The 26,736-nt window shown below is 39.2% G+C and overlaps 3 protein-coding genes across 9 annotated transcripts in view; 2 read left to right on the top strand and 1 right to left on the bottom strand.

The window, feature by feature from the left end:
* The window catches only part of LOC144656118 (androglobin-like), a 37,357-nt gene extending 26,068 nt beyond the window's left edge, over positions 1–11,289 (top strand). For 3 of the 6 annotated variants that reach the window (XM_078516342.1, XM_078516345.1, XM_078516346.1), the window contains exons 23-35: positions 102–289; positions 786–867; positions 1,452–1,569; positions 4,041–4,186; positions 4,531–4,617; positions 5,286–5,397; positions 6,500–6,624; positions 7,516–7,578; positions 8,246–8,341; positions 8,658–8,781; positions 9,374–9,488; positions 9,899–10,082; positions 10,768–11,289. In XM_078516342.1, the coding sequence (XP_078372468.1) occupies positions 102–289; positions 786–867; positions 1,452–1,569; positions 4,041–4,186; positions 4,531–4,617; positions 5,286–5,397; positions 6,500–6,624; positions 7,516–7,578; positions 8,246–8,341; positions 8,658–8,781; positions 9,374–9,488; positions 9,899–10,082; positions 10,768–10,977 (1,650 nt within the window). In that variant the 3' untranslated portion in view covers positions 10,978–11,289. The remainder of the gene's footprint in view (positions 1–101; positions 290–785; positions 868–1,451; positions 1,570–4,040; positions 4,187–4,530; positions 4,618–5,285; positions 5,398–6,499; positions 6,625–7,515; positions 7,579–8,245; positions 8,342–8,657; positions 8,782–9,373; positions 9,489–9,898; positions 10,083–10,767) is intronic. The other 3 variants (XM_078516344.1, XM_078516347.1, XM_078516343.1) reach the window with 2 other exon arrangements.
* LOC144656129 (uncharacterized) lies at positions 1,603–17,729 on the bottom strand. Of its 2 annotated transcripts, XR_013571261.1 has the most exons (3): positions 17,389–17,729; positions 14,294–15,115; positions 1,603–1,886 (listed from the first exon to the last, which is right to left on the bottom strand). XR_013571261.1 is itself a non-coding variant. In XM_078516360.1 (2 exons), the coding sequence occupies exons 1-2, from the start codon at positions 17,567–17,569 to the stop codon at positions 14,643–14,645; spliced, it is 654 nt and encodes a 217-aa protein (XP_078372486.1). In that variant the 5' UTR covers positions 17,570–17,729; the 3' UTR covers positions 14,150–14,642. The 2 variants fall into 2 exon arrangements, 1 of the variants encoding a protein (XP_078372486.1); XM_078516360.1 differs by lacking the exon at positions 1,603–1,886 and having other exon boundaries at positions 14,150–15,115.
* Positions 17,730–22,393: 4,664 nt separating this feature from the next.
* LOC144656749 (uncharacterized) lies at positions 22,394–25,176 on the top strand. Its single transcript, XM_078516984.1, has 2 exons — positions 22,394–22,850; positions 24,011–25,176. The coding sequence occupies exons 1-2, from the start codon at positions 22,670–22,672 to the stop codon at positions 24,502–24,504; spliced, it is 675 nt and encodes a 224-aa protein (XP_078373110.1). The 5' UTR covers positions 22,394–22,669; the 3' UTR covers positions 24,505–25,176.
* Positions 25,177–26,736: the final 1,560 nt, after the last annotated feature.

Raw genomic sequence — 26,736 nt, 5'->3', positions numbered from 1 at the left:
GTGTACACTTTTCCCCGCTACAATAAACTTCAACTCCAGCATAGTCGTACCAGAAAAAAATAACAAGTTTTTTAACGGTTTTTTTTTTTTTTCATTTTCAGCGTGGTTACACATTCGTTGCTGAAGCAAGAACTCCAAATGCTATTCTGCCTCCAGGCAAGTTCCGCTTGCGTGTGATTGGTTCCACGGAGCCCTTACCCTACCCTGGACGGGAAGGAGTCAACAGTCACTTTGTAAACAAAGAGATCAGGGATTACTACATCCCGAACAAGTACAATATCATTTTTAGGTGAGGTGTTGTTGTCTAATTGTTCGAAATATTGGTTCAATTATTTCAAGTACACTATATCAGGTCGAACATTCAGAATTTTCTTTTTGGGGGTTTTATACTGCAAAGTTCTTTTCTAATGTTTGTCCTTAAATGGTCACATTTGGCCAGTCACAACAAACGCAAATAACACTGTTAACCAATCAGGACCTGGAATAAAACATGTTACTGTTGCCAAGCGCGGGAAAACGTACAACCTTTCCCACCGGAATGCGGGCCGGGGCGAAAGCCAAGTCAAGCCGTTTTGCATGTCTGTCCTGATTGGTTAAATCAAAATTAATTACACGTGTTTTTTTAAAACGAATCACTGACGATACATGCCAAACGGAAGCAAAAAACAGCTCTGTTATACTATTTTTTAAGCGCCCAGATCTTGAATCATTGTTCATTGTGCCTGTACGAATTGCTGAAGATGTACAATGTACTACCATGTGGCTGTTTGGTATGTCACGTTTAGGTACACAGTTAAGGTGCAGGAGGATCACATGGTCAGCCTTCAGCTTGGGACCTCTAAGCCAGACGTTTACATCAAATTACAGGTAAAGGATGATGAGAATTCGGGCGGAATATTTTGCAAATGGTCTAGTCAAAACCTGGCTCCCATTGCGTTTCGGACTGACTGTTGCTATGTTAATCAGCGAGTCAGTATTCTTACTGACTTTACAATCACAAAACAACGTGCCCTTTGACGATGCTTTTTTAAAATTCGTGGCCCAATAAGACACGCCATTTTGTTCGGCAATGTATCCCATAAAAACCGCCGGCACACTCAATCCTTTAAGACGAAATTGAAATTTCGACCGAGAATACTGTAATTCTCCCTTCACCCCCCGCCCCGCTTTCCCCCTTTCCATCACTGGCCAAAGCTAAGGTTGTGAAGTGTCGCATAATTTTACCAACTTCAATTTTAGTTGTTTTTATCAAAGTTCATCTTTCAGACACGATGCTAACAAATAGGAAATTGACCATTGACACTTGAACCTCTTTTGCAGCTGTGTTTTTTAACTAGCTACCAAGAAGCTGATCATTGCTTGTTGTTGACTTGTATCACACAGATCTCACTGATGATTGAATTGGATTTTTAGTTAACTTATAGTAAGTGTGTGCTTTTTCTCTTTATCAGATTTTGGATCACGAACAGGAGGTGTGTAGTACGACTGGCAAAAGCCACGCAGTGATTCCCGCTTTCACTTTCTTCCGTGACCGTACAGGCGATGAAGACGAAAAACAGGGAAAACGAGGTGAGAATACAAGCTACGCTGCATAGAGCAGTTTTCAATTGAGTGTCGTAAAACCAAAACCAAAGTTATTACTCTGGCCAATCACAAAGGACACAGACAATCCAGTGAACCAATCAAAACTCGAACCAAATACATGTAGCCGGCACGAAGCGCAGGAAAACGTGCGCGAGCGAGTCACGATTGGTTTTGGTTTTAGTTCTGATTGGCTGAGAAAGTGGCGCGAGATTTTTAAGCCAATCACTAAGCGTAGCAATGCAAAACCAAAGCAAACGCAATTAACTTTCGACACTTAAGTGAAAACCGCTCTAGAAGTTTGTCTCAGCAACTTTTCCTGTTGAACTGTCACGGGACAGGTTAATCATCATTCAATGTCAACACCTTTGTAGGCAGACAATCAACTAGAAGGAAGAAAACAGGCTATTTGGCAACTTCGAGAGAACAGAAATTTCTCAAGGTCCAAGATCGGACGTACGTTTGTATCCTAGCGAGTTCCAGACGTGGCACTTGAAGGGGACGATGTTGACTTGCTAAGCGTAATAACTGGCACGCGATGCATGCAGAAGCGATGGCGTTTCACGAGGGGTCTTACATAATTTTGAGGAAAACTTAAAGTAAATAATAGTAGCTGACACCTTGTGTGTCGAAATGACTGTTATCCAACTGCATCTTACATTTTTTTAACATAAGAAGCAATGTTAGTGATTGTATAAATAGTATAGTCCGAGGATCTGATGGAATTTAAATAAATGAAGTTGTTTAATATGAATTCACAGACCAAGGATGCAAATAATACATTTTCTTCGTAGATTTGCTCAATTGAACAACAGTAATACTTTATTTTATATTTTTATTATTTATTTAGATTTCCCTATGTTGTCTCAACAAAGATTGCGTTATACCACAGGCGTCCCAAACTCACGATTCGAGAAATCGATCGAATAGACGATTTATGAAATCATATGAATGATTTATGCGAGCGTATGAATGATTTATGTAAGCGTACGAGTGAGTTATTTTTAGCGCATCGAGTGGGACGTGACTGCTTGAAGTCGCGCGGTGTTGTGTTATAATTTAGACCGTTGGAGATTTGAGCACTCTATAAGACTTTGTATGGAGTTTAAAATAACACGGAATAAAAGCGCTCGACGAAATAAAATTGTAAATTTTTTTCAATGAAATAAAGAAAATAATTGTAAATTTTTTTCAATGAAATAAAGAAAATGTACTCACCTTTCTTGAATCCTGTTGTCCTTTTGGGCTATTTCATCGTTTTGGGGGGTTTTCAGGTTCTAGTCGTGCCCTTCATAAGACGAACCTGAAAACCCCCAAAAAACGAGGAAATAGCCCAAAAGGACAACAGGATTCAAGAAAGGTGAGTACATTTTCTTTATTTCATTGAAAAAAATAAAATTTTATTTCGTCGAGCGCTTTTATTCCGCGTTATTTTAAACTCCATACAAAGTCTTATAGAGTGCTCAAATCTCCAACGGTCTAAATTGTAACACAACACCGCGCGACTTCAAGCAGTCACGTCCCACTCGATGCGCTAAAAATAACTCACTCGTACGCTTACATAAATCATTCATACGCTCGCATAAATCATTCATATGATTTCATAAATCGTTTATTCGATCGATTTCTCGAATCGTGAGTTTGGGACGCCTGTGGTTATACTGCAGTGTGATATCACGGATAAACGACATACGATACGCGCGAGCAAGCTTTTTAAGGTCAAACGGTCTCTTGCTCACAGCGGCCCTTTGTATTTTAAGAATTAGAAATTTCTGCCAACTCAATCTAATAGATTCCATCATATATAATAATACATTGTAGTTTTCCATTCTAACTGCACAGAAGTATTTTGCTTTTGTGTTTTACGCGGCGATTTCTTGTTAAGTTAAACTTGATTTCTGTTCGATCGGGCCAAACAGACAAAACGAACCGATCGTGCGATGGCATAAAAGCGATGTCACGCCATCGCTTAAAAATAAAATCTTTACTTTCAATTGATGAAGGGCTGAGCCCGAAACGTATGGAACTTTGAACCGTTTTAAAAAGGCACTTTCTACTCATTTTGTGAGAACTTTATTTTACTTTGTAAAAATGAGTAGGCCGCCTCCCGTGTACCTTGCCCAGTTACGTGTCATTAACTTTTTACCTGTTCCTTACGATCTGACGAAAGTAAAAATATACTAAAGAGAAAAAACATTCGAAAAAGCAGTAATAAGAACAGCGTCTTCAACTGTACAAAACCTAGACATAGAAGACGCCATATTTTTCTTTTAAGCAACTCTTTATGGCAACTTTTCAAATTCAAGTAATGCCAGAGAAGACTCTGGGGATGAGATAATCTGAAATTCAGCCGTCCTCTCGACCCAACCCCCCAACGAAGGGGCGCGGGGGGTTGGGTCGAGAGGACGGCTGAATTTCAGACAAGGGATGAGATTGAACCATATTGTTTTTGTTTCCAGGCTCTCGACCTCCTACCTCGTCCCACCCCCGTTCGGCCAAAAGGCCTCCATCGGGCAGCCGTAAAGCAGTAGCATCGCCTGTGCAGGGCAAGGGTGGAAAGAAGAGTGGCAAGGAATCCAGTAACTCCTCCCGGCCAGGATCATCGGTGAGTGACCTGGTACCAATGTTGTGTGCGTATCGTACGTGATACTATGTTAGCTATTGACGCGACATGTAGCTGTTTGGTGCGCGCTACTTAGCCACGCTAAGTCACATAAGCTACTGAGTCACATCGTGCGAGTGTCACGTACTTTTCATAAACCGTGCGTGAAAAAACATTCACAGGGGTCTAAATTATATCGTGAACTTGGATAACATATGAGCAGCAGATCTTTATTTCTACCGGTGAATGGACTAAGGTATAAATTAAGACTTATGTGGATTAATCTTGCAATTAGCACATCTGTGCACTTTAAGTTATGGGAAAATTAACTGTTTAGCTTTCTTTAGCAGAAAGGTTCCCGTCCTCTTCTCTGCGATGATTCAGAAGATAAAGAAGACGAGGAGACTGAAGTCGACACAGAACCGGAAGTCAAGGTTTGTTGTACATATAAACTGTACGCGGCCAGCTTATAACTAGTTTGGTCATTTTACGTCTACTCTTTATTTCCCATGAAATGCCGTTTGTTCCTCCAATGAATTGCTTCCTTTTGAGCTTTTATAGCGGTTTTCACTTGAGTGTCGAAAGTAAATTGCGTTTGCATTGGTTTTGCATTACTACGCTTAGTGATTGGCTTAAAAATCTCGCGCAACTTTCTTAGCCAATCAGGAGTAAAACCAAAACCAATCGTGACTCGCTCACGCACGTTTTCCCGCGCTTCGTGTCAGCTACATGTATTTGCTTCGAGTTTTGATTGGTTTACTAAATTGTCTGTGTCCTTTGTGATTGGCCAGAGTAATAACTTTGGTTTTGGTTTTACGACACTCAATTGAAAACTGCTCTAGTTTAGTCAGTAGTGGAATAGGAAATTGGTTTCAGTGGTCATAGGTTGAAATCTCTCATTCACAAACACTTTAATTTTTTTGACAACCTCACATCATAAACACTGTCACTGTCTCTCTTTCTTACGAGAAACTGAGCACCAATGCTCTCAGATATACCTTGCATCTCTGCGCACCTTCACGAATTTCCTAAAACTGCCGTGTGTCCAGTGCATTTCAGCACGATTTCCAATTTTGACTCATTGTTCTTCTTGATGTTTTAGATACACAAGTACATTATTCAGGCCCAGGTCTTGCGCGACAGTTGGCCCTTGTCCAAGAGTGCCTGGGAGTTCGTAGCCATGCTCAAGAGCCTGGATCGACTGGACATAGAAGGTAATTTATCTGTTTCTATCACTGAATGTGTCAGCTTTATGTGGCACTGTACAACCATTGAGCAGTACCTTTAAGTGGTGCTGTTAACTAAGCTGGTCAAGGTGGTTCTTACTTTTAAGTCTGGATGAAGCGATGCCCAAGTGTGTGACCATTCAAATGAAAGCTATTCTTGGTTTTCATGTTACGTCATAAAATTCTGAAATCAAAATTCACTAGGCCTGCTAAATTTTTGTTGTCATTAGGCGAAAGATAAACTAAAAATATATATTTTTGCAAATTTCCAGATCGATAGTGTCATTCGTTTTTAAAACAGAGCATTTTGAATATTTGAGTTCTCCGTCGTATGTGACATCAAGCTGAGTGCCGTGACAAAGCTGTTTTGTTTGAAAAAAGGCCTTTCCTTTCCATTTTGTGCAGAATGAACATTTCAGATATAATAAGTGGTGTTTATGTGAAAGTGTACTAGCTCTTAAGCCAAGGATGGCCGCTGTTGTAAACAGAATTGAGTTCCAGATGGTTTCTCTGACATCACGGCGGCCATTACTGTGTCCCTCAGCAGGACACAGTCATGGAGGCTCCATACTAAGCTTTATAAATTTGCGTGGAAAGGTTCGGAAAATAACTCGTGAACGGTACACCGCACAGACCTGAAACTTGGAGAAATTGTTTATCTATTATCATCTATAATATTTGAAATTCATCGCTTCTGTAGTTGAATGGTTTCGAATTTATTTTTTGATTGCGTGACAGTAAAACCAGCAATTGAGCAGTACTTACATGTGGTACTGTTTATTATGCTGTCTGATAAGGTGGTTCTAACTTTTAAGTCTGTGGATGAAACCCTAGTGTATGACCATTCAAATGAAAGCTATTGAGCAGCATTTAATTTCACGCTGGATTTTTTTTCAATATTTTTTAAATTTACCTTGTAAACTTTTCTTTTAAGTTGAACCTGGGGAAGGAATCTTGACGGTGAAATGATCAGTCTAAAATAGGAAAAAAGGAAAAGAAAGAGTAAACAGCCTGCTAAAAAATATTTTTTATCTTCCCACTGAAAATCACATAGTAGCTAGTGTTAACGTTTTGTAACTTTGTTGTTTAGCTCCCGCAGAAAGTGCTCCTCGAGGTGACAAGCTATCGGCAAGTGTGTCCAAAGGCAAGAAAAGTAAAGAGGGTAAAGAGAGTCGGTCAAGCAAAGGACAAGCTGGATCAAGACCCTCTTCGCAGGTAAGGGTTATTTTACAAAGTGATTAGTTTGTAAAGAAACTGTTGTGCTTCGTCGGTCGGTGGGCAAGTGAAACATTTACAATAGTTGAGTATCAACAAGAAGTTAATAAAGGTAATTTAACCGCCGTAGCGAGTTTTGAAAAGCTGATGTTTTGAGCGTTAAAGGCCCGGTAATACGGGCAACATTTTTGTTCAACTTGTCTCGCAACATTGTTGCATTGCAAGTTGAACGAGTTGTTGCCCGTATTACTACCGCGCGCTCAACTTGTCTCGCAACAAATTTTGGTGTTGCAAGTTGAAAAAATTGTTGCAAAAAGTAGAACTCGGTTCTACTTTGTGCAACATGTTGCTGCAACTTGCAACTTTGAAATTTGTTGCGAGACAAGTTGAGCGCGCGGTAGTAATACGGGCAACAACTCGTTCAACTTGCAATGCAACAATGTTGCGAGACAAGTTGAACAAAAATGTTGCCCGTATTATTACCGGGCCTTTAGCCCTGTCGGAGCACAAAAAGCGGGAACGCTCGGCGGCGAAGGGCTTACGGTCGAAACGTCATCTTTTCGAAATTCGTAATTTACCTTTATCAACTACTAGTAGGTAATCAACTAAAGGTTGTTTTGAGCTTTTAACGGTTATTTTATGTTGGTCGTGTTGTCTGAGGTACTGTGCTGATAATTTTCATGGAAAATTGAGTCAGTTTTAATGTTCAGATACATAAGTTTAATTGTTTTTGATATTTTCTGGATGAATAGGAACGTTCTTGAAAGTAAAGGACAGCTTTGTATTAAAAAATCGTCACATTTTGAATTGCACTCGTGTGGGCTTGTACATGTTAGCGGACATAAGATACAACTCATCCTCTTAGTTTTACCTCTTTTATTTGTTTTTAAGCAGCAACAATTTGACTCCAGCAAACCTAACTGGACTCTTAGGATCGTGTCTGATGCGAATGCGGTAAGTCTTGTCTGTTTCCTTGTGCTTTAAGATTACCAGTACGATTCCTAATCTTAAGGATGAACACTTTTATAGCTTTGACGTCTTCGACGCATTTTTTAGTGTTTTGAAGACACGCCGTGTTGTGCATAGGAATAGAATGATTTTCTAATGACTGTCAAAAAGCTAAACCAAAATATTTACAGCAAACGCAGGTAACGCAATGAACCAAAGCAATGGACCAATTGGAACAAGCTAAAAATGCTTCCGGTGCTAAGCGCGGGAAAACAGTCAACTAGTACCAAGCGCGGGAAAACAGTCATGCAGTGCTAAGGGCGGGGAAACAGTCAACCAGTGCCAAGCGCGGAAAAACAGTCATCTAGTAAAAAGCGCGGGAAAACAGTCAACCAGCGCCAAGCGCGGAAAACAGTTAACAAGCTCCAAGCGGGAAAACGCGTAAGCGAAGTCAAGAAGCGTGCTACTGGTTTTGTTTCTGATTGGTTAAAAAACAGTATGCCTGCTCCGATTGGTTAGAGCAAGTTGTACCACTTGTTTAAACCAGTCAAGTCGCTCGGTATAGGTCAAGCACACAAATATACTTTCGATAGTCACGGGAAAACCGATTTTGTGGAGTTTCTTATTTTTTTTCCCGTGGGAATTTGCTAATGACGGTCTCTTTGTTTTGTAGGAAGAGATCGAGGTAAAGAAAGACACAGAAAGACAGGATGAAATAAAGGCCATGAAGCTAGCGTGGGGAGCCGCTGAACCGGGAAGAGCCGCTAAGGTAAGACAGCTATTCCATATGAGGTAGTGCTTGCTAGCAGTTTCGTTTTGCAGTTTCATGGTGATGTCGCTCAAACCCAAAAAAATTTAAAAAAAAAAAAAAAAAAAAAAAAAAAAAACAAAGAAATAAAAAAAAAAAAAAAAAAAAAAAAAAAACCCAACCCAAAAAAATGAAAACAGCTTTAAAACCGGCTTAAAATAAAGGAAGGAACACATAAGGATAAAAAAAGTTTGTCCACTGACTAGGTGACCTCCCTTTGTCTGTGGAAGGTAGCCCTTGCCTTTTATTCTGACAATGTGCCCTGTTTTACTCGAAGGCTCAACAAAGCCGTCAGAAGTTCTTAAACGAGCATATGGTAAAAGTTGACAAAGACGCCATCGAGGAAGAAAACGGCGACGAGGAACAACCCGAAGAGAAGGACATTTCTTCCAGCGAAATACGTAAGTAGATGAGTTGGGAGATTTTATTTAATTCGCCGACTGTATGGAGTTTTCGTGGTCTTAAGTTCTAGCTAAACGAAGTCTCAAGTAGCATCTAAGCTCCCAGCTTGTGTCAACGTGAGTTTTCTTTTGGCAAGGACGTACTTGCTCGCGCTTTTGCTTGGTTGCGATGACTTGCGTTCAGTTTGATTGAGATGAAATTGGTATGCAAGTTGACGTAGGGTTTTTCATCGTTTCACCAGCCAACGCAAGTCAAAGCATGTTGATTACAAGTCCTTCGTTGATATAGCCAATTCGATGCAGACGATGACTTTTTGGAATTCAGTGTTTCTGCATTGAATTCATCATCACTGAGCCATTCCCTAGCATTGAAATGGCTTTTATTTGCCAACTTGCGTGTATAAGGTGCAATGCCCCCCCCCCCCCCCCCCCCAGTGCAAGTCTGTGCTCAAGTTCATATTTCAAGATTGGCAGTTCGAAAGTCCGAACCCTGCTGACTGTGTCGTTGAGTTATACTCCTGAGCAAGAGATTTTACCCTTGCAGTGCTTCTCTGTGCAACTCCAAAGTTTCACGTTCTTTGTCTTGTTACAGTCACGGTGACGTCACCAGTGCAATCGGAGGCAGACCAGGGAGAGTTAACTCTAGTACCACCCCCTAAGGAACCAGATCAGATCCTGCAGCCACTCTCTCAACCCAAGACCATCAGGTAAGACCGTAATATTTGTTTCACAAATCTGCGTGTGTGTTTTTTTAGCAAAACTCAGGTTTAGGTTATCCACTCTCCACACATTTTCGCTTCCTAGTATTTTCTTTTTGTTGAAGTTTCATTCGATTTTAATTAAGAACAGGTTGTATGTCACGAAATTGTCAACCTAAAACAGCGTGACCTAGCGTGACAAAATCCCCTAAATAGCGTGACTCAGTCTTTCCAATAGGCAGGAGGAATAGGCGCTCTTTTCCTATTGACAGGCAGGTCTTCTGGCTTGTCACGCAATGTTACCGCAATTGTGCGGCGAAGGAGGCTAATTAATTATTTCGTGACCATACGAAATATGAAGACACAACCCTCAAAATCCTATTGAAGTATAAAACGTTTTCCCGCTGTTTCGTTCCCAGATCACGAGGTGGTATTCCTGTGCTGTTAGACGAGGAAGAAGTTGAGCGACGACTTCTGGAGCGACGAGAAGTGGCGCGCGCTTTTAAAGCTCAGCGTAAAGAGGTGGAGAACAGGAGAGAGCAGGACAGACTGGACAGAAATGCTGCTAAAGAAAGGCAGTTACAGGAAGCTGAAGAACTGCAGGTAATGCCTGGAACGGTATACTCCTTTTATTAACAACTAGCAATGGTATATTGCAATTCCTGCTTTTGATTGGTTAACAGGCAATGGAATATGAGCTCATATACCATTGACCACAAATTGGTTGCAAAAACGCGTCAACGAAAACATCTGGGGGTCTCAAATATTGCAATTTTTTGGGCGTTTTTAATAAAACAATTATTCCACTCGCGCCTGTTGGATATGGATCGTTATAGCTACTCGGCACTCGCGCCTCGTTGGCAATCCACCATCTCATATCCAACGCGCGCTCGTGGAATAATTGTTAAATATCCCTTCCTCCCTCCTGCCTTCTCTCTCTCTCCTTTCTCCATCTTTTCCTTCCTTCCTCCCTCCTTTTCTCTGTCGCTCCCATTTTCACCTTCCTTCTTTCCCGCTCCTCCCTCCTCGCACACCTGATTGCTTCCTAACTCCATCTCTCCCGCTTTCCGTCTCAGCTTCTTCCTTCCTGCCTGCCTGCCTTCTCTACCCTCTCATTCTCTCTCTCCTTCATTACCTCATCCCTCACTCCTCCCTTCCTCTCCTTCCTCTCCCCATCCCTCCTTCCCTCCGTTCTTTCCTCTGTCGCTCCCATTTGCACTTTCCCTTCTTACCCCCCCCCCCTACCCCCTTCCTCCTTCTCACACTCCTACTCTCTTTCCTTTGCCAGGCCGCTTCGGATAAATGGCGAAGCGAAGTGAACCAGAGACGAGAAGCTTACAGACAGAAATTCTTAGAGGCGGAAAAACAGAAAGAGGAGGAACAAGCGGCCGAGGCAGCTAAAGAACGAGAACGGTCGCCATCGCCGAGTAAAAGTCGAAAGAGCGCTTCTACAGCCAAGGGAGGGAGAAAGACTCCCTCCAAGGGAAAGAAAAAGTGATAGCTTTAAATTGTAGCCATTAAGTATAAACATCCAAAATATCTCTAAATCGTACACACACAAAACAAACATATATTTATGGATCAAATCTGCCCGCCTTGGCGTCCAAAACATCTCATTATGAATTTGTCAAATAATTAATTTGTTTATTTTTCCCATTTGCGTGTTTCCGATTTGGAAGACACAGTATAATGCTGTTTTGACGCTCTAATTATTTTTGTACAGAACTAAGTTATATGTACAGGTTTTTCACGGCAATTCTTGTAAATAGATGTTTAGTAGTCTTACTGGAATAAAAGAATATCATTCTCATATCCGTGTCGTTTAACTCCTGTTTTTCAGAGGAGATTTTAAAATCTCGCCGCATGTTTTCATTTGTTTGGAGATTTTCCTTACATTCTGGCAATGTAGAAAGAAAAAAATTAAATTCGCTTTATTGAAGTGGCTATGTTTAATATAACAGGGGCTTTGTCACAGATTTTAACAGATTTTTCAACAGCCAAAATATATATTTGTGTCATAGGAAACCTGAAAATAATGGTCCATCTTAATTAGCAATTGCTATGTTAGAGAACTGAAACTGCTTACAAACGTCTTTGGCTGCGGATGGCTAGGATGGAAATGAATTGCAACTTGAAAAATTGAGGCTAAACTTTTCAAGTCGTTTCCGCGCGTATTGAAAAAAATCTATATTAATAGCAGTGATTTCCCTCCACAAATTAGGGTTTTTTCTGCTTTTAGATGTTCAAAGAAAGTAGAACTCGAAGGAAAAACAGAAAAGGCCAAAGGGGCATGAATGGACAAAACTGGAGAAGATTAAAACGGATTGCATTTGGCATGGCTTAACCCGACTGCTTTGAAGCTTATTAGTTTGTATAAAAATGTCATTCATTATGCTCGGAAATCACTTTTGTTTGTTATATGGCCGTGATTTTGCCAAGACTTTTGCCCTGCTAACTTAAAGTTATAGAGCTCAGAGTCAATCGCGATCTAACCCCTTTATGGTTGCTTAGTTAGATATTTACATTAACACCCGAGGAGTTGAATTCGGTACGATGTACAAAATCGGTTATCGACCAATTTAAAATAGCTCACAAATCTCGTCATAAAACCCCATACAGTTTCAAATTCTCCATCATCATTTCGTATTCTTCGTGTACCGTGGCATCGTCTCGCTCCATTCTCTTGCCTTCGACTCTGTTCATTTTGAATTTAAGACCCGCCAGGCGCTTCCAGCGATTAGCAGATGTACTTGTCGCTCTTGGCTCTTTTTCAACCCAAGCAGGCCTTACCACAGCCTCGTTACTTTTACTCTCTGACGTGTTAGAAGTTTGTTTGTCGTTGGGCGTGAAATCTTCCGTGAGAAGTGTGGAGAGGGATGGAGGTTTATTTTCAACGAGAAGTTGCGCTTGACTTTGCGAGGGCTCTACCGAGGAGGCGATCCGTTTTCTTATGAGATTTGGTCGGCTTTTTCGCGCGTCTTCACCGTCCTCCCACGCCCCAGCTTCATGCAATTGTGAAGGCGTTTCTCTAGAAGAAAATGTCTTTTGCTCGAATTCGTTTTGTGGTGGTTCTGAGCAGTTTTGTTCAGGGAAACTGTCGATGCAACTCTGACCATCAACTTCGTTGAAATCGTCATCATCATCGCTTCCGCTCCAACATACCTTTTTGATACTTTCATATCTTTCCATCGTCTGCCCGTGACGAGCAACTTTTCCGTTTTTCAAGCTCTGAAGTTTGTCTAGATCTTTAAAATCCAATCTTTTCTGATCTGATTTTTCCACATGATCTGGCGTACAAATGGCGTTATTCTGGGCTTCACGAACTGCAATAAAACTCTGTTCGCTCTCCATATCTGTGTTATCTAAGCAAGCTTGCCCTTCAATGGGTGCATTCTCTGCTATGGAAACAACATTACAACTTCCACAAATGAGAAAAAAATTTTGTCGTCTGCTCTTTGAAAGAGGACGCAATTGAAGTCTCGGTTTCCCTTTTTCGTTTTGTTTTTCCATTTTACATGCAGTTGCTGACAATTTAAGAAAAAAAATTGCGGCAAAAAATCAGTTTTCTGTTTTCAAAATAGCCTTAAGAATTTTTTTTAAAGCTCTTTGTGGCCCCAACGTGTAGTGGTTTGCTGGTAAAATGCCCTCCAAATTTACATTTATAAATCTATAAATTAGCGACAAAATCTTCAGATATCTCTTATGCATTGTGAAAAGACATCAGGCTACCGGTATTACCCAATCTGAATGCCATTTTATCGGGTGGACAATTAATTATCACGTTTGCCGAAACCCACGTCGATTTAATTGTCAGATGAAAAAGAAAAGGAACAAAACGATGGAAAGATTGATGACTAAATTTGAATGAGGGGATGACAGCATGCCCTGGAGTCATGGGCTTGACTAAGTTTTTGTTTTAATTATGGTCGTTTGACTCTCTAAACATCGCTTTGAATACTGTTTACCACACAACTATCTCAATTTTCATTTATTCGAGACACAAAACTGTATTTTTTTAGTTTTGAAAAACTAGACAACATTCAGTTTTTCTGACGAGCACTTGATAGTCTCGGTACCAAACGCTCTCAATTTCATCTTCTTTTTTAATTTTCATTCCTTTAAGTGACGCCACAGACTGTGTCAATACTCCTACTTTTTCCAAACAAAGAGAAGACAAGTCTGTCATTGTCAAAATCTCGGTGATGGTAACAGACCAAAGAATGCAGAATAATTGAGACGTCCACGAGCGGATGTATGTTTATAAGCGCGGCTATATCTGTGCCGGTCTTGTACAGGAAATATGAAAGACAATCTCGCTGACAAAAGTATAAAGCATGTGTTTCTTTGGTATTGCCGTGAAAGTGCCTAACCAATCCGAGGGAAGACATTGTCTTTTTAGCCAATCATCAGACGTAAAGCTAAACCCCGTCAAGATTTGGCTCACGCAATTATTCCCGCGCTTGTCATCTGTCACGTGCTTGTGCTTTGAGTTCTAATTGGTTTATTAATTACTCCTTGCAGCCGCAGTTAGTGGATCGGCGCTGATAAAAACGATAGAAATCAACTCGGATAAGCTAGGATGTAAAATTGCCTTTTTAGCATAGTCCTTTACTGTCAAATCTCGATTATATGAATTACACAAGAAGTTCATCCGTGCAAAAGAAAATGTCTAAAAAATTAGCAAACTACGGTTTTTTACAAGTACCAAAAAACAATTAACTCTGAATAAAGCTTATTTATAAAGAATTCTTGCATTTCTTCACACACTAAACATCGCTGATTGCCATGTTATCATATAGCTTCATATGGCATACTTTTTAAACTACTACTTAAAATTAACTTTCAGATTCAACTGTACGCCGACAGTTTTATTTTCTTACAAGTCTACAAACTTCTTCAAAATAAGGAGGCAAATCACCAGCAGAGTTCAGCTGTAATGCAAAGTGAGATCATTGCGAAAACACAAAATTGTTTCCAACAAAATAATACTGTAATTACTTTAACTCTATTAGACTGGAAATTCATTGCTTTTATACAAAAACCCTGTCAAATTTGCAGAAAAGATGTTCTAAAAACAACCTTTCTTGTGAAAAAAAAAACTGCTTCACATAGATTGCATTAGGCCATGTGCCATGTCACGTGACGTCACCAGGGCTCCATTTTTCAATGCATGTACCAGCCCTGCACGGTTATGCAGACTTTTCCTTTGTTGTTCTTCCCGCCAGAACTCACCAGATCGTCTCCGAACCACACGCGTAACTCCTGGCCGGAAGTAACGTAGTGTGGATATGACGAATCTCCAAAGATTAGTTCCGGTGAGTCGGGTTCCACTTCCGGTATGTCGTACCAGAGGGATTCTTTTTTACTTTTCAAAGACAGTTCCTTCGGGTAGAGAATGCCATTATTTTTTCCAGTTGTTATGACGACGTTGAACGGCATTCCACCGTGCACGGGATGACTTCGTGAGCAACCCCACTTTTCGTTGTACTGGGGCGAGCTGCTGTCACATGACGCGTGTCCAGTCACGTGCACCAACTTGATTGACATCAGAAAGCCTTCCATTGGTATCCCAACAGCTGCAAATTTGTTGCCTCGTGAACCAAAACAAACAACCTCTGTCAAGTTAAGCCATCGTTCTGTAAAATGTTAATGAAAAATAGTTATCGCTACAATCTTGGACAAAACTGTTGAGACAATTGTACTAATTCATGAAAAAATACCTTTCCCCATGTTTGAACATAGTTAGAACCTTAAAAAATCCTCTCTCCCTTTCCGATTCGACATGCGCTTTATACTAAATTTGCTGAAGACTTTAAGCAACATTGAACGAGGGGAGGGGAAAACAACAGTTTTTGAGGGGAATGTAGGGTTGATATTGTTTTCTGGAAGCTAATTTGGATTTGACTCAACAGTTTTTCTCCAAGATTGTAGGTCCATAGTTTCCGAAAAATTTTTGTTGTAAAGACCTCTTGTTGTTATTGTTTATTTTTGTGTGATTCCAACCTCTTGCTTCTTTCGCTGGTACTGATTCGTTGTTTGCTATTTGTAATAAGAGTTTAATATTACTGCAGTCTCAAACCATTCCGTCTGATTCTCCAAACATTATTTGTTTTCATTGGCCACTGTACGAAACGAACTTTTTCGTACATCGATAATAAGAAGAAAAGTTTCAAATGCCGTACTGCGAGGCACTAGAAAATTACAAGTGAAATAATAAAGAGGATGGAAAGTGCCAAAAAGGATTTTTAAAAAAGAAACCAAACGTTTCGGACAATAGCCCTTCTTCGGTGGTAAATAACGTTGCCCAAAAAAAGCGACAAAACTAGCATTAAAAATTAAAATAACATTCAAAGCCCAGCGCGCACGCAAAGAGCCGCGCGTGTAGTTTAAATGAATGCGAAGTTAATATTTATTCCGCGTGGTCGCACAGTGTCCAGTCTGAAGATCATTCGCATCTCCCGTCGGTTCCGGTGTACGTTGTTTCCAGAGCAAACTTACAAAGATTTTTTTTTTCATCTTTTTTGTATGTTAGTTCAGTCCAAGAATTTAGTGATGTCACCATGTGCCGCATTTAAGACCAATACGCTTTTGGAAACGTGACATTTTAACCGATCCTTGTTTGAACTGATGAAGTAAAAGATGATATGGAGTATAAACTGTAACCATTGCCGCTAAAATCATGGTGGCTAAGATTCCCAAATTTTTAAATGGCTGATATGTTACTTGATCAACAAACTTTGCGAGAACAGCAATAGATTTCGGAAGTTTATTTTCAAACTCATTAATTATTCACCAAGGTAAAACAAAGAAAATCATAACCGTGAAGGAGGTTTGTATACCCACTCTTAATTAGCATAGATATACGCACGTCGTATTTTCAACTCTCTTTTCGGTGTTTGGATATCCCGATGAAACACTGTCTCTCGTGTTCGATATATTACTTAAAGTTGGATAGCTGGACTTAAGTTCTTAAGTTAAGTTCACATTTCGATCAACGTTCTTGATTTTTCCGAAGACATGAACACCATTTTTTCTAAAAAAAGATTATTTTTTTTTATTCTATTATTAGTTGATTTATAATTAGTTGATTATTTTTTTCGTGCTGTTTTTGCAAAACTCCCGAACGCCCTACAGTTAGGAAAAATCGAGTTTGTTTTCATAAGGAATTCCGAAAATCGTGAAAAGTTCGAATTTGTTATTCTCATGGTTGGCATTTTCGACAGCGTTTTGAAAGAATTTTAAAACATCACTAATACTTTTATTTGTTCACGTCGGGTAAAAGAAAATGTGACCTGTCCCAATGAAAAAATTCAGTGGACTTGGATTGCGGAGAGTTTTGCTGTATAAATGTGGATTAATTGACCTTCTCTGAAACTCGGGTTTGAAATAAAAACTGTTATCTTTTGTGCCCGGAATACATTTTGCAATTAACGGAACTTTCATTAACCCCAGATGATTTAAAGGTACAACTGTCACGGGGTTTTTAATGCTTTTCGGTAAAAAGTACTAAAATTGGCGAATAGGTCTTCTCTTACATAAAATGCACCTAGCAGTACATCAAGATGGAGATATAAAGTTAATTGTTGTTGAAGGAAGAAGGGAGCCATAATAATTTTGAGGTGTTTTTCCAGTCCACAATTGGGACAAACCTTGAAAAAATCAGCCTGACCTTTTCAAGTTGAGATCTAAAGTTCCTGATGGCATCACAATAATATCACTTGTTTGCACGGTGATGTTTTAAAAAATTGGACCACTATTCGTAGTTTCTATATGTATTTAGGTCCTTGAGTTTTTGAAGTGAAACTGGTGACATTGTCCCTTTTAAAAATTGCTTACTTTGTACAATACTTTCTTGAAAACCGTTTCTTGTGTAAACTATTAGGGGCAAAACAATGGTAGGGCGGCATACCTTTTTGATATGAGCGGCAAAACTTCTGAAAGTCTTGAATAAAGACCATGCGTTCACTGACCAAAACTCGGTTCATGTTCTTCAAGACATGCGGTTGCAGCAAAGAGTACTTGGTTCCTTTGCATGAACACACAAAGCAAGCTGCTACAGCTAGAAAAGCGAGTAAACCTGAGATCTTCATGCTTCAGAGATGGGAAAATGTGACCACAAGCTTTAGAAAAACTCTGCTGGTGAATGATAGCGTTCTCTTAACTAAAAGGAATTGGCACAACTGCGTAGCAGGAGGAATGCTATGACATCAAACTTTTCGTATCGTGCTAAGAGCGCCTTTAATCTGTCCGAGAATGCAGGGGCAGCGAGTTCAAATTTTTTGCCAAAACTGGAATCCTGTAAATAACACATTAAAAATGAGTGGGCGGTCGTTTTAAAAGCATAATCTCCGCTCGCGCTTTGTTTTTGTAAATAGAAAATCCGATGCGGCATCTTTGAGATGTTTTGACTAAGCATAACTCGAACTTGATCGTTTAATTAACTTCTTCTTGTCTGTTACGTAACAATTCGAAGTACATACATTCTTTAATCGTAAATTGACTGTGCATTTATTGTCCATATTCACCCTTTTCCTGCAAACTCATCCACTGACATTTATCGAAACCCTGTAAAACACTTTTCCCCATTGGTCCTGTCGCAGAATGTAAACGATTAATGTATGAAAGAGAAAGCCAAATATGAGAGTTATTCAAGTCAAGTTTACAATGTTTAAAAGTCTGTTGTCAACCTTAGCCTCGAAAAGGACAAAATATGTTTTAATTGCAAAGTATCATACATTTTGAGAAACATACTCTGCCGGTCGTCGGGCCGCGCTGATCACCGTGTCTCGATATGTGACCCTAAGCATGCATGAAGATTTATCATCGGCTGATACTAAAAATAACAAGTTAAAAGAGCGCCTTTGAAGAATAAGAGGTTTAGATTTTGAAAACACTCTAATGTGCATTATTCGTTGAACTAATCATTTTACAGTGTTCTCAATAGTTTGTCGGCACTTTTACAAGATGTTCGCGGGTGTAATTAGTTCCAAAAATATAGCCATATTTTCCTAACAATCTTTTCTTTTGTGAAGGACTAAGCTTCTTATAAACAAAACGGGTTAAAGGTTCCAACTTCTCATCACTAAGAAGCCTTCGGTAGAATATTCACAGAATACGCTTTAATTAATTTTTGTTGCAAATTCGCGATTAACTGCGCTAATCTAAATAACCATTTAAAATAGAGAGGATAAAACTGATTAAACTTTGTTTTCTAATTCAAGTAAACCAGACGAACGCAACTAGCCGAAGTACTGACAAGGGAGGCAATAGCGCTGTCACTAAACCGGCGAAAAAGTTTCAATTATTTCCACGAATACCGTTTAAAAACATAAGAAAAATTATATTTTTGACGCAAATTCTCTGTCCAAGAGAATCTACGACTACCGTGGCACCGAGATCTTTATTTAAAAACGAGGCGAGTGATTTACTGTGTGAAATCGTTTTTCTAATTCTGGTATGCGAGGTTCAATGGCAGAGTGAAGGCATAATGTGTCGGTTTCAAGGAAAGGGCTTGCAAGCAAAAGCCGGGAAACAAGAAGATTAGCATATTGTTTTTAATCCGTTGACAGATCACGGTTGAACTTCTAAGTTTTTTTTACACTGATTCATACACAGAACCTTAATCTACACGCGTATCCCTCAATTTTTACAGCACCACGACCAAGCAATTTCAGCACGGCACTACCTAATTAGCGTGAAAAAAGCAATGGTACCAAGAAAAGAGAAAAGTAGGTAAAAGTCGTAAAAGGCAAGGAGGAGCCACTTTGCTATGAAGGAGAAAAGTAATGTGCTGGATTATGGTTAATGTAAGTAAAAAAGAGGAGAAGGGCAAGAGAAGAAGAAAGTAAATAAAAAAGAAAACATTGCGAACGATTTGTTATTTCGCGTTAACCTTTTGTAAAAGTGTGTGTCTGTTTTATTCATTTCAAACTTTCACCGGCTCTTTAGATTTCTTACACTGACTTGTTGCAAATATGTGTTAGCACCATAAATAAGGTACGATAAACGACGTAAACTGCAGACAGCAGGGTCAAATCCCGGGATGGGATGGGAGTACTCCCTATAGCTGGAACATAGGGGAGGCTGTGCCCGAAAGGGGTAGCTGTAGGAATCATGTTGTTTCTTACTTTCGCGGTAACTTAATTTCCCGAAAATGGAATGGGCATATTTGGTGGGACTTAAATTTCTCGATTTGGCCAAAAAAAAAATACATTAAAGGAACTAAATATCGCGAAAACTGTCAAAATACTGGTCTGTATTAACAAACAGTAAGTCTCAAAATTAATACAACTTATTTTAATTTTCCACAGCAATGGTTTCCAATGACACTGAACAAAACCATATAACAAAAAGAAACTTAAAACAGTTTAAAATCTTCCATAGTAACAAAGTAGAACTAGTTTGTCGACTGTACCAATATTATATGTTGTAAACTGACCGTAACGTTGATTAATTTTAGCGAATTATATTGAAGGGTGTTAAAGTTCGCGTCGTTCAATTACCGTTGTTACTTATTTTCGCGAGAACCTTTTTTTGCGGGTCTTTAATTTCGCGATTTTTTAAAAATCGCGAAAATCGCGAAAATTAGTCCTCCGAAAATAAGTAACAATAAGGTAAATAAAAGAATAGGGTTTTCACGCGTTGAAGTATATAGAAAAGGGTAAGTAAACAGTTATTTAGAGAATATATTTAGAGATTTTAAGAAAAGAGATGCAGAACCCTTCTGTGAAAGGAGTACTTTTTCTATCAAAGATATATGAAAAGGTTACCTTTTCTGTCAAAAATGGTATATAAAAGGGTAAAGGTTTGGACCGTGAGTTGCAGCCTTCCCGTATAAAACATCTGAGAGCCCCTGGGGGTCAAAATATCGATAGAAAAACATAGGACGATGTCATACCACAAACCGATCAGAACAGGGTTTTCCACAAACCAACCGGAACAGTCCTTGTTTTGACTGGAATATTTATGTTCTCTTAGTGAAAAGCCGAAATGAGGTTTCCATTTGCCGAAACGATGTATGTAAAACGATGAATGTAAAAGAGTTTCGGAAGCGCCAACTGGGGTAATTCGCATATCAGTCATTCCGGAAAATTCTGTTGATATAACGGTGTCTTTCTTGGCTACTTGTGATCCGAATGTTATTTAACTCTTTGCTCTTTTCCGCCATCCATCAAGTAATAAATGTGGAAAATGGGTCGATCGTCAAGGGCCTAAAGCTAATAACTACACGCTAGTAGGTCCAGGAACGGTCCTTTATTTTCCATTACCAATTAACAAGCGCACCAAACGAGCCACCGAAAGGTTTAACTGGTTATACAGCTTATAAAAACGGAAATTTCAAATATTGAGTTGATTTCCTTAATCTACTCTATTTCCGTTAGGATACCACACCGCATGCACAAGCTAAGAGACAATAAAGACTCGAAACATGGCGAGTAGTCTTTTTCCAAATATGTGTACTTCAGCATTCATCAGATTATGTTTTTAACACGTAACTCTTAGAGTGAAGAAACATTCTGCAATATTTCGTAATCTAACCTGTGCTTGAAATTCTAATGCTGCAATCATTGTTGCGTGCATTTTGAGTCAATTTTTTTTGCTTTGCAATAAAGACGTGTGTCTCCCGCATAGCTCACCCCAGCTGAGTTCTCAACACAATAGAGTTTGCGCAATTTCTGGTAGGCGAGAAAATTCTAACTTCAATCCCCCAAACACGCGCCACAATAAAAAGATGGTAGCAAGTTTGAATGTTTTTCTTTGTTTCAAGCAAGGTTAACACATTTACATGGGTGCTTGCAACTGTTTTTTAGCCTAAAGATGGCTGGTTTCATGAACGTTACCTGCATTTAACAGAACAAAGACCGATGCAAATACCCTGTACGCGGGGGCGAGTTCTTTCCATAAAATTCCAGGATAAACTAGTAGACACGTGCACTTAACGTACAGTATCATTGGGCTTTTAGCACGGCGCTAAGATCAAAAAGCAATGATAACCCGATTTCGTATAACAAGTTATAAAAGAGCTACGAATAGAGCATTAAAAATACCGACAAAATACCCGACATTAGAAAGAAAAGAAGATTTTAAATAAATGCTATCTTTTGATTTGACCTACTGTCAGTCAACATAACATTGTAAAGGACCACGCCTTTCTTGTGAAACAAGTCCTGTCGACCTACATCACTGTTAAAATCTGGCCAGAACTTCTTTGCGAAGGTGGGTCATACAATTAATTTAATTTGCCAACAACCTTTGGACATAAAAAGAGAGAATTGTGAGGCGTGTTTTTCGTGGTCTTTTGCCAGTAAATGTTATTTAATTGTTCTTTAATAAGTGTGCCAGCAGGGGTATTTTTTTTAAACGACATAACTTGTACGGAAGGGAAAATAACATATGTTGTTTGTTTCCATATTGTTCTAAGAAAACAAGGCATGTGCCAAATGATTTAAAAAATTTGCTTCCAGAACGCAGTAGATATTTAAAACACGTGTGTGCCTCTTTATACGTGTTTCTCGATTACGTGCAAGAAAAACAATAAATCCCACAAGAAAAACATGCTGGGAATGCCTGCACTTTAAATTTAACAAAAGTATGTTTTGCATAGCGCCCAATTCCTGTTTCTGAAGCCGCAATGTTTAAGAGAATCGTGGTCTATTTGAATAACCTCAATAGTACAAATACTTCGCAGCAGAATTTCGAAAAGTACTTTTCTGGTTCGCCGTGCACAAAGTAGAATTACACGGCAATTTATTGTTAAAGCTAAGAGGAAAGATGTATCCAAAGAATTTAACGTTTCGTAGTTTTAATACTTGCTGATTTCTTTTTCGTCGAAACATTGCCCGTGACTTTCAGTTGATTCGTTACAAAGTAATCAGTATTTTTAGCTAATAACCTTGGCGCTTTAGGCGTGAAATGCACTCAAAATAACGCCGCGTTTTATTTACCCCCCGTGCATTAATCCTCAGGGCAGACAAATCCGTTGTCATCCAATTTCAAAGGAAGCGTGAAAGCAGACGGATCTGCGTAGTTTGTCAACAGCCGATGAAAACATTTTAACAGCTCTAGGCGTAAATCGGGTTTTAAAAGCGCGCTGTTAATTCCCCCCGTTCATTCAACACTGATACTTGCGCCATATCAAGAGCCGGTGATCTAACGTTACGCGTTGCAGACGAAACCTTTACCAAATCAACATGGCGAGTTTAATACTGCTGTTGGGAGCGATTGTACCGCTGTTGTACCAAGGCTCGATGGCGAGTAATGGATGCTGTCACAGATTCTCCTCCCAACAAGAAGGACAACTGAGGAATTTACTTCAAGAAGAAGCAGGATCTCTGAGACAAGGAATGCAGATGATGTGCCCAAATATGCCAAGTAAGTTATTCACAAGAAACTAGACTTTCTCTTTCTCTGTTTGTTAGCCGTCTCAAACTTAGAAACCGCCATAGACCTGTAGAATGTTTTGTCATCTAAATTACAATTTTCGACATCAGTTTTTGGAAAAAGTTTATTTATTGCGTCATGACGAATTCGTCTTTTTATAAACCAGCTTATATAACACTGAACCGAAAAACCCGCCTCCCATTAAATGTCCTCATTACCGAAATTTCTCACCGTTAACGAGTCAAGTACAATAATTTTCTAACTGAAAAAGAATCAATCTACTAAGCTTTCGTAGCATGAGGCAATAATAATTTCAATAATAATTACGCGTTTCTGGAGGACTCTGAGCTTAACCCTTTCTTTAAACCCGGCTTGGACGCCAGATTCCAATAAGGAAGAAAAAATGCTTTTATAAAGATTTATTTGTATTGCGTTTTTGGCCGTTCAAACGAAAACTCTGACGGAACGCAAATTAAGTTATGTATTTGCAATCTTGTCAAATTATTACCTATTATATGCCATGGTACATAAATGTTTACACCATCGGGTTCCTGATTACTTGGATGACAAATTTCATTATAGGTCACAAGTCCACCAAAGACAACTTAGATCCATTAACAACAATGATCTTTTATTTACCACTCTGCCGGATTTCTACCGGCCAAAGGTCATTTGCCTTCCGGGGAGCGAAAACTTGGAATTCGCTTCCCGTGGAGTTAAGGACTATTGACTCAACGAAGATTTTTAAAACAAGACTTTCTAAATTACTTTTAAATTAACTTAGAACTATTCTATATATTTTTATTTTTTAATTTTCTAATTATGAATTTTTTTAACTTTCGTTTACTTGTATTTTAATTGTATTTTTTTTAACATTGCTGCTGAAAAACCCTTTTCAGGGAGCGCAATTAAATGTATGTATGTATGTTATATATATATACTACAGTAGGAACAAGAAAAATAAAGATTGGGCAAAAGGTGGAAATTACGACAGACGAACTTTAAAATAGGTAGCCCAGGATTTTTTAGATTCAGACGTGAGATGTTTAGTCAGACATAGCATGAACCAATCAATAAAATCTGGAAAAGTACAAAATGCAAAGGAAAAGTAAATGAGCTTTTTTAACTGGTACAATGAAACTTGTTTCCAGGTCAATGGCATAGACTTAACGTGACGAAAGCCTGCTTCGGTTCCAAGGATAACAACCCAGCTAAATTCACCATCACAAGAGAGGGCTTCGTGGCCGCTTTCAAAGTCGTACACATTGGGGGCCACGTGACTTGCGAGAAAGACGACTGTCACTCAAGTCACACAACGCATGGTTCATTCGAAAGCAAGTGGGGCTGCTCGACAAGTCACCCGTATGTCGGTACCACTCCTCTGGGTACATTCATCACCACCCCGTCCAAACGCATCTTGTTTCCGCGCGAGAAGTTCATCCGGGACAAGTCGATGTCCATGTGGTACGCACTCCCAGGATTCGAACCCGACTCCCAGTTTCTTGTATTCCACGACTTCTCCAACCCTGAATTTCTCCCCCATGGGCAAAAGCTTCAAGTGTGGTACGGAGAAGATCTGGCAGATGTTAGCGAGGCCGACAACGATGGACAAACATGCGTTGAAGTCTTTGCTTGGTATCTGTAAACGGAATGAGAACTTAATTTTGAACTTTAACTCTATCTATTAAGCGGTACCAGACGAATTTTATAAAACTTCTGTGGCAACTTCAGTCGTAAATCATCGTAAGTAATCCGAAGAATTCCGATTCTGCTCGAACAATCCGAAAGAGCGTAAGCAATTCGAAATTTGATCCATCGGCGGTTGCGTCGTGTCCCATTGGGTGCCCTTGGGTCCCTTCGGGTCCCCTCGCGACCGCTTTAAAAAACCGGGGATTCAGCCAATTCGGAGAGTGGATTTTGGTAGAAATGTTGTTTTGGTTTCCTAGACTGAACCATTCCGACAAAAGTTGCCACGAAGATACCAGCCTATATCAGTACTAAAGGTTTGATTCATACCTTGCTATTAAAATTTCTAAAAACGAAAAAAATATTTTCACACTATTTTTTCTAAATATATAATTAATTCTATAATGTACTTTAAACTTGATAAATGATAACATGGAGTCATCGAACTGCCGTTCGACTTTTATATTTCGCTGATTTTTATTCTCAACTCTTTAATTTTAGGATCAATTTGAATTTAAACGTGATCGCATCTCCGCTAGTAAGAGATTCAAACTGGTTTTAAGAAAAGTGTAAAATAGCACCTTGGGTGGAGACAAAATAAATAATCAAAAATAAAACTAGTTGACTTCTACATCTTAGTCGTAAATTAAACTCACTTTAGTTGATCAGCTTCTTACGTACAACTCTCATTATAATGTGATGATACGGTACCATAACTCCCACGCCTAACATAGATAAACTCATTGAGGAGCCCTGGGAACGAGGTTGCCAATACAAAAGGGATCTACAAAGATAGCTTTCATAGATGTGTCCTCGGACTCCTCGCGCGCTTAACTACCCAACGTTTGTTCCTACCTGTTTGTGACTTTAAGAGGGGACTTAACGTAGATTTGAGTGAAATTTATAGTAATTTATAAAAGGAATAAAAGGAAGAAAATTATTTTGGAACACCAACAGACAGTTGACCCCCACGCAAGAGCACTCCAGGTTGTCAGGGGACTGTCTGGTGTCCGTCTACTAATTTCAAACTTCAAATTCTAATTTTAAAACTACATCAAATCTTCAACATTTCTTATTTCTCTAAATTTTACAACTCCTTTTAGAAAAACTATCTCCCCCAAAAATCTCCAAAATTCACCCAAATATTTACGTAACACCTCTAAACGTATATTTATGGGACGAGGCGGCATAGGGTTTTTACATTGCTTAAAGTCTCGCCTTAAGCCCATTATCTTGTCACTAGAGGCACTTCGACCAAGCTATGTAAATAGCCAACAGATCTATCTAGATGATTTGCCTTTCGCTGAAATATTTGTTTTAAGGGCCACAATATGAACAAGTGCGTTTTGATTGCCCTATTTTTTATTCCAAAAAAAGAAAACAAACAAACAAACAAACACATGAATCAATTGTAGACAAATTCATTTCTTTTATTCCTTTGCCAATAATTTCTTTCAAATACTGCCATGTTTGATTTGTACAAAACTTACAAAAGAATAATAAAGCGTAGCACAGATCCCTAATAATGCTATCTCTTATCTTCGAAGCATTGATGAAAACTACTCTGTGTACCTAATATATCTACCTTAGAAAACTATTTCCTTTGTTTGAGGCTTTAAACCATTACAAAACTTCGCCCCCTAGTTAAGCTACTTTACTGTCACTCGACTATCACAGATAATATGCAATTTCACCAAGACTGAAGAGGTTTTGTTATTTCGCTTGCTACATTCTGTATAAACTGACGTGTAAAAAGTAGCTGCATTACGAAGTGGAGAATATTTTCAATTAAAAACGTTCAGAAGAAATGTTTCTTTGGAAGACAATTTTTCCAAGTAGCTTGCCCAGCTGAACCAAGTTTAGTTTCCAAGTTTTAGTTTCCATGGAGGGAAGGGGAGGGGGGCTTTCATGTTAAAGTAGCGGGGTGGCTTGTAGGAAAATTGAGTTTAGCCCCTAAAGAAGACCAATCTAGATGTGGGCGTGGCTCAAGCTTCATTTGACGCCTAAATGTAACCATTCTAGAAAAGAACACAAATAAGAGCTATATGGACTTTAAAGACGGTAAAGACATTGTCATCGAATGCTCTCATCTATGGTGTGAAATTTTTAAGATTTAATGTGAGATCGATATAAACTATCAATTCCCTTATTTCTTCGTATGCAACCTTTAAAGACACCTTGTTGGGTAAAA

This window comes from Oculina patagonica, chromosome 6 (genome assembly GCF_052425735.1).
Source record: "Oculina patagonica isolate OP01 chromosome 6, crgOcupat, whole genome shotgun sequence".
Taxonomy (NCBI): domain Eukaryota; kingdom Metazoa; phylum Cnidaria; class Anthozoa; order Scleractinia; family Oculinidae; genus Oculina; species Oculina patagonica.
Note: the sequence above shows the minus strand (reverse complement) of the source record. Positions and strands in the feature narration are given on the sequence as shown.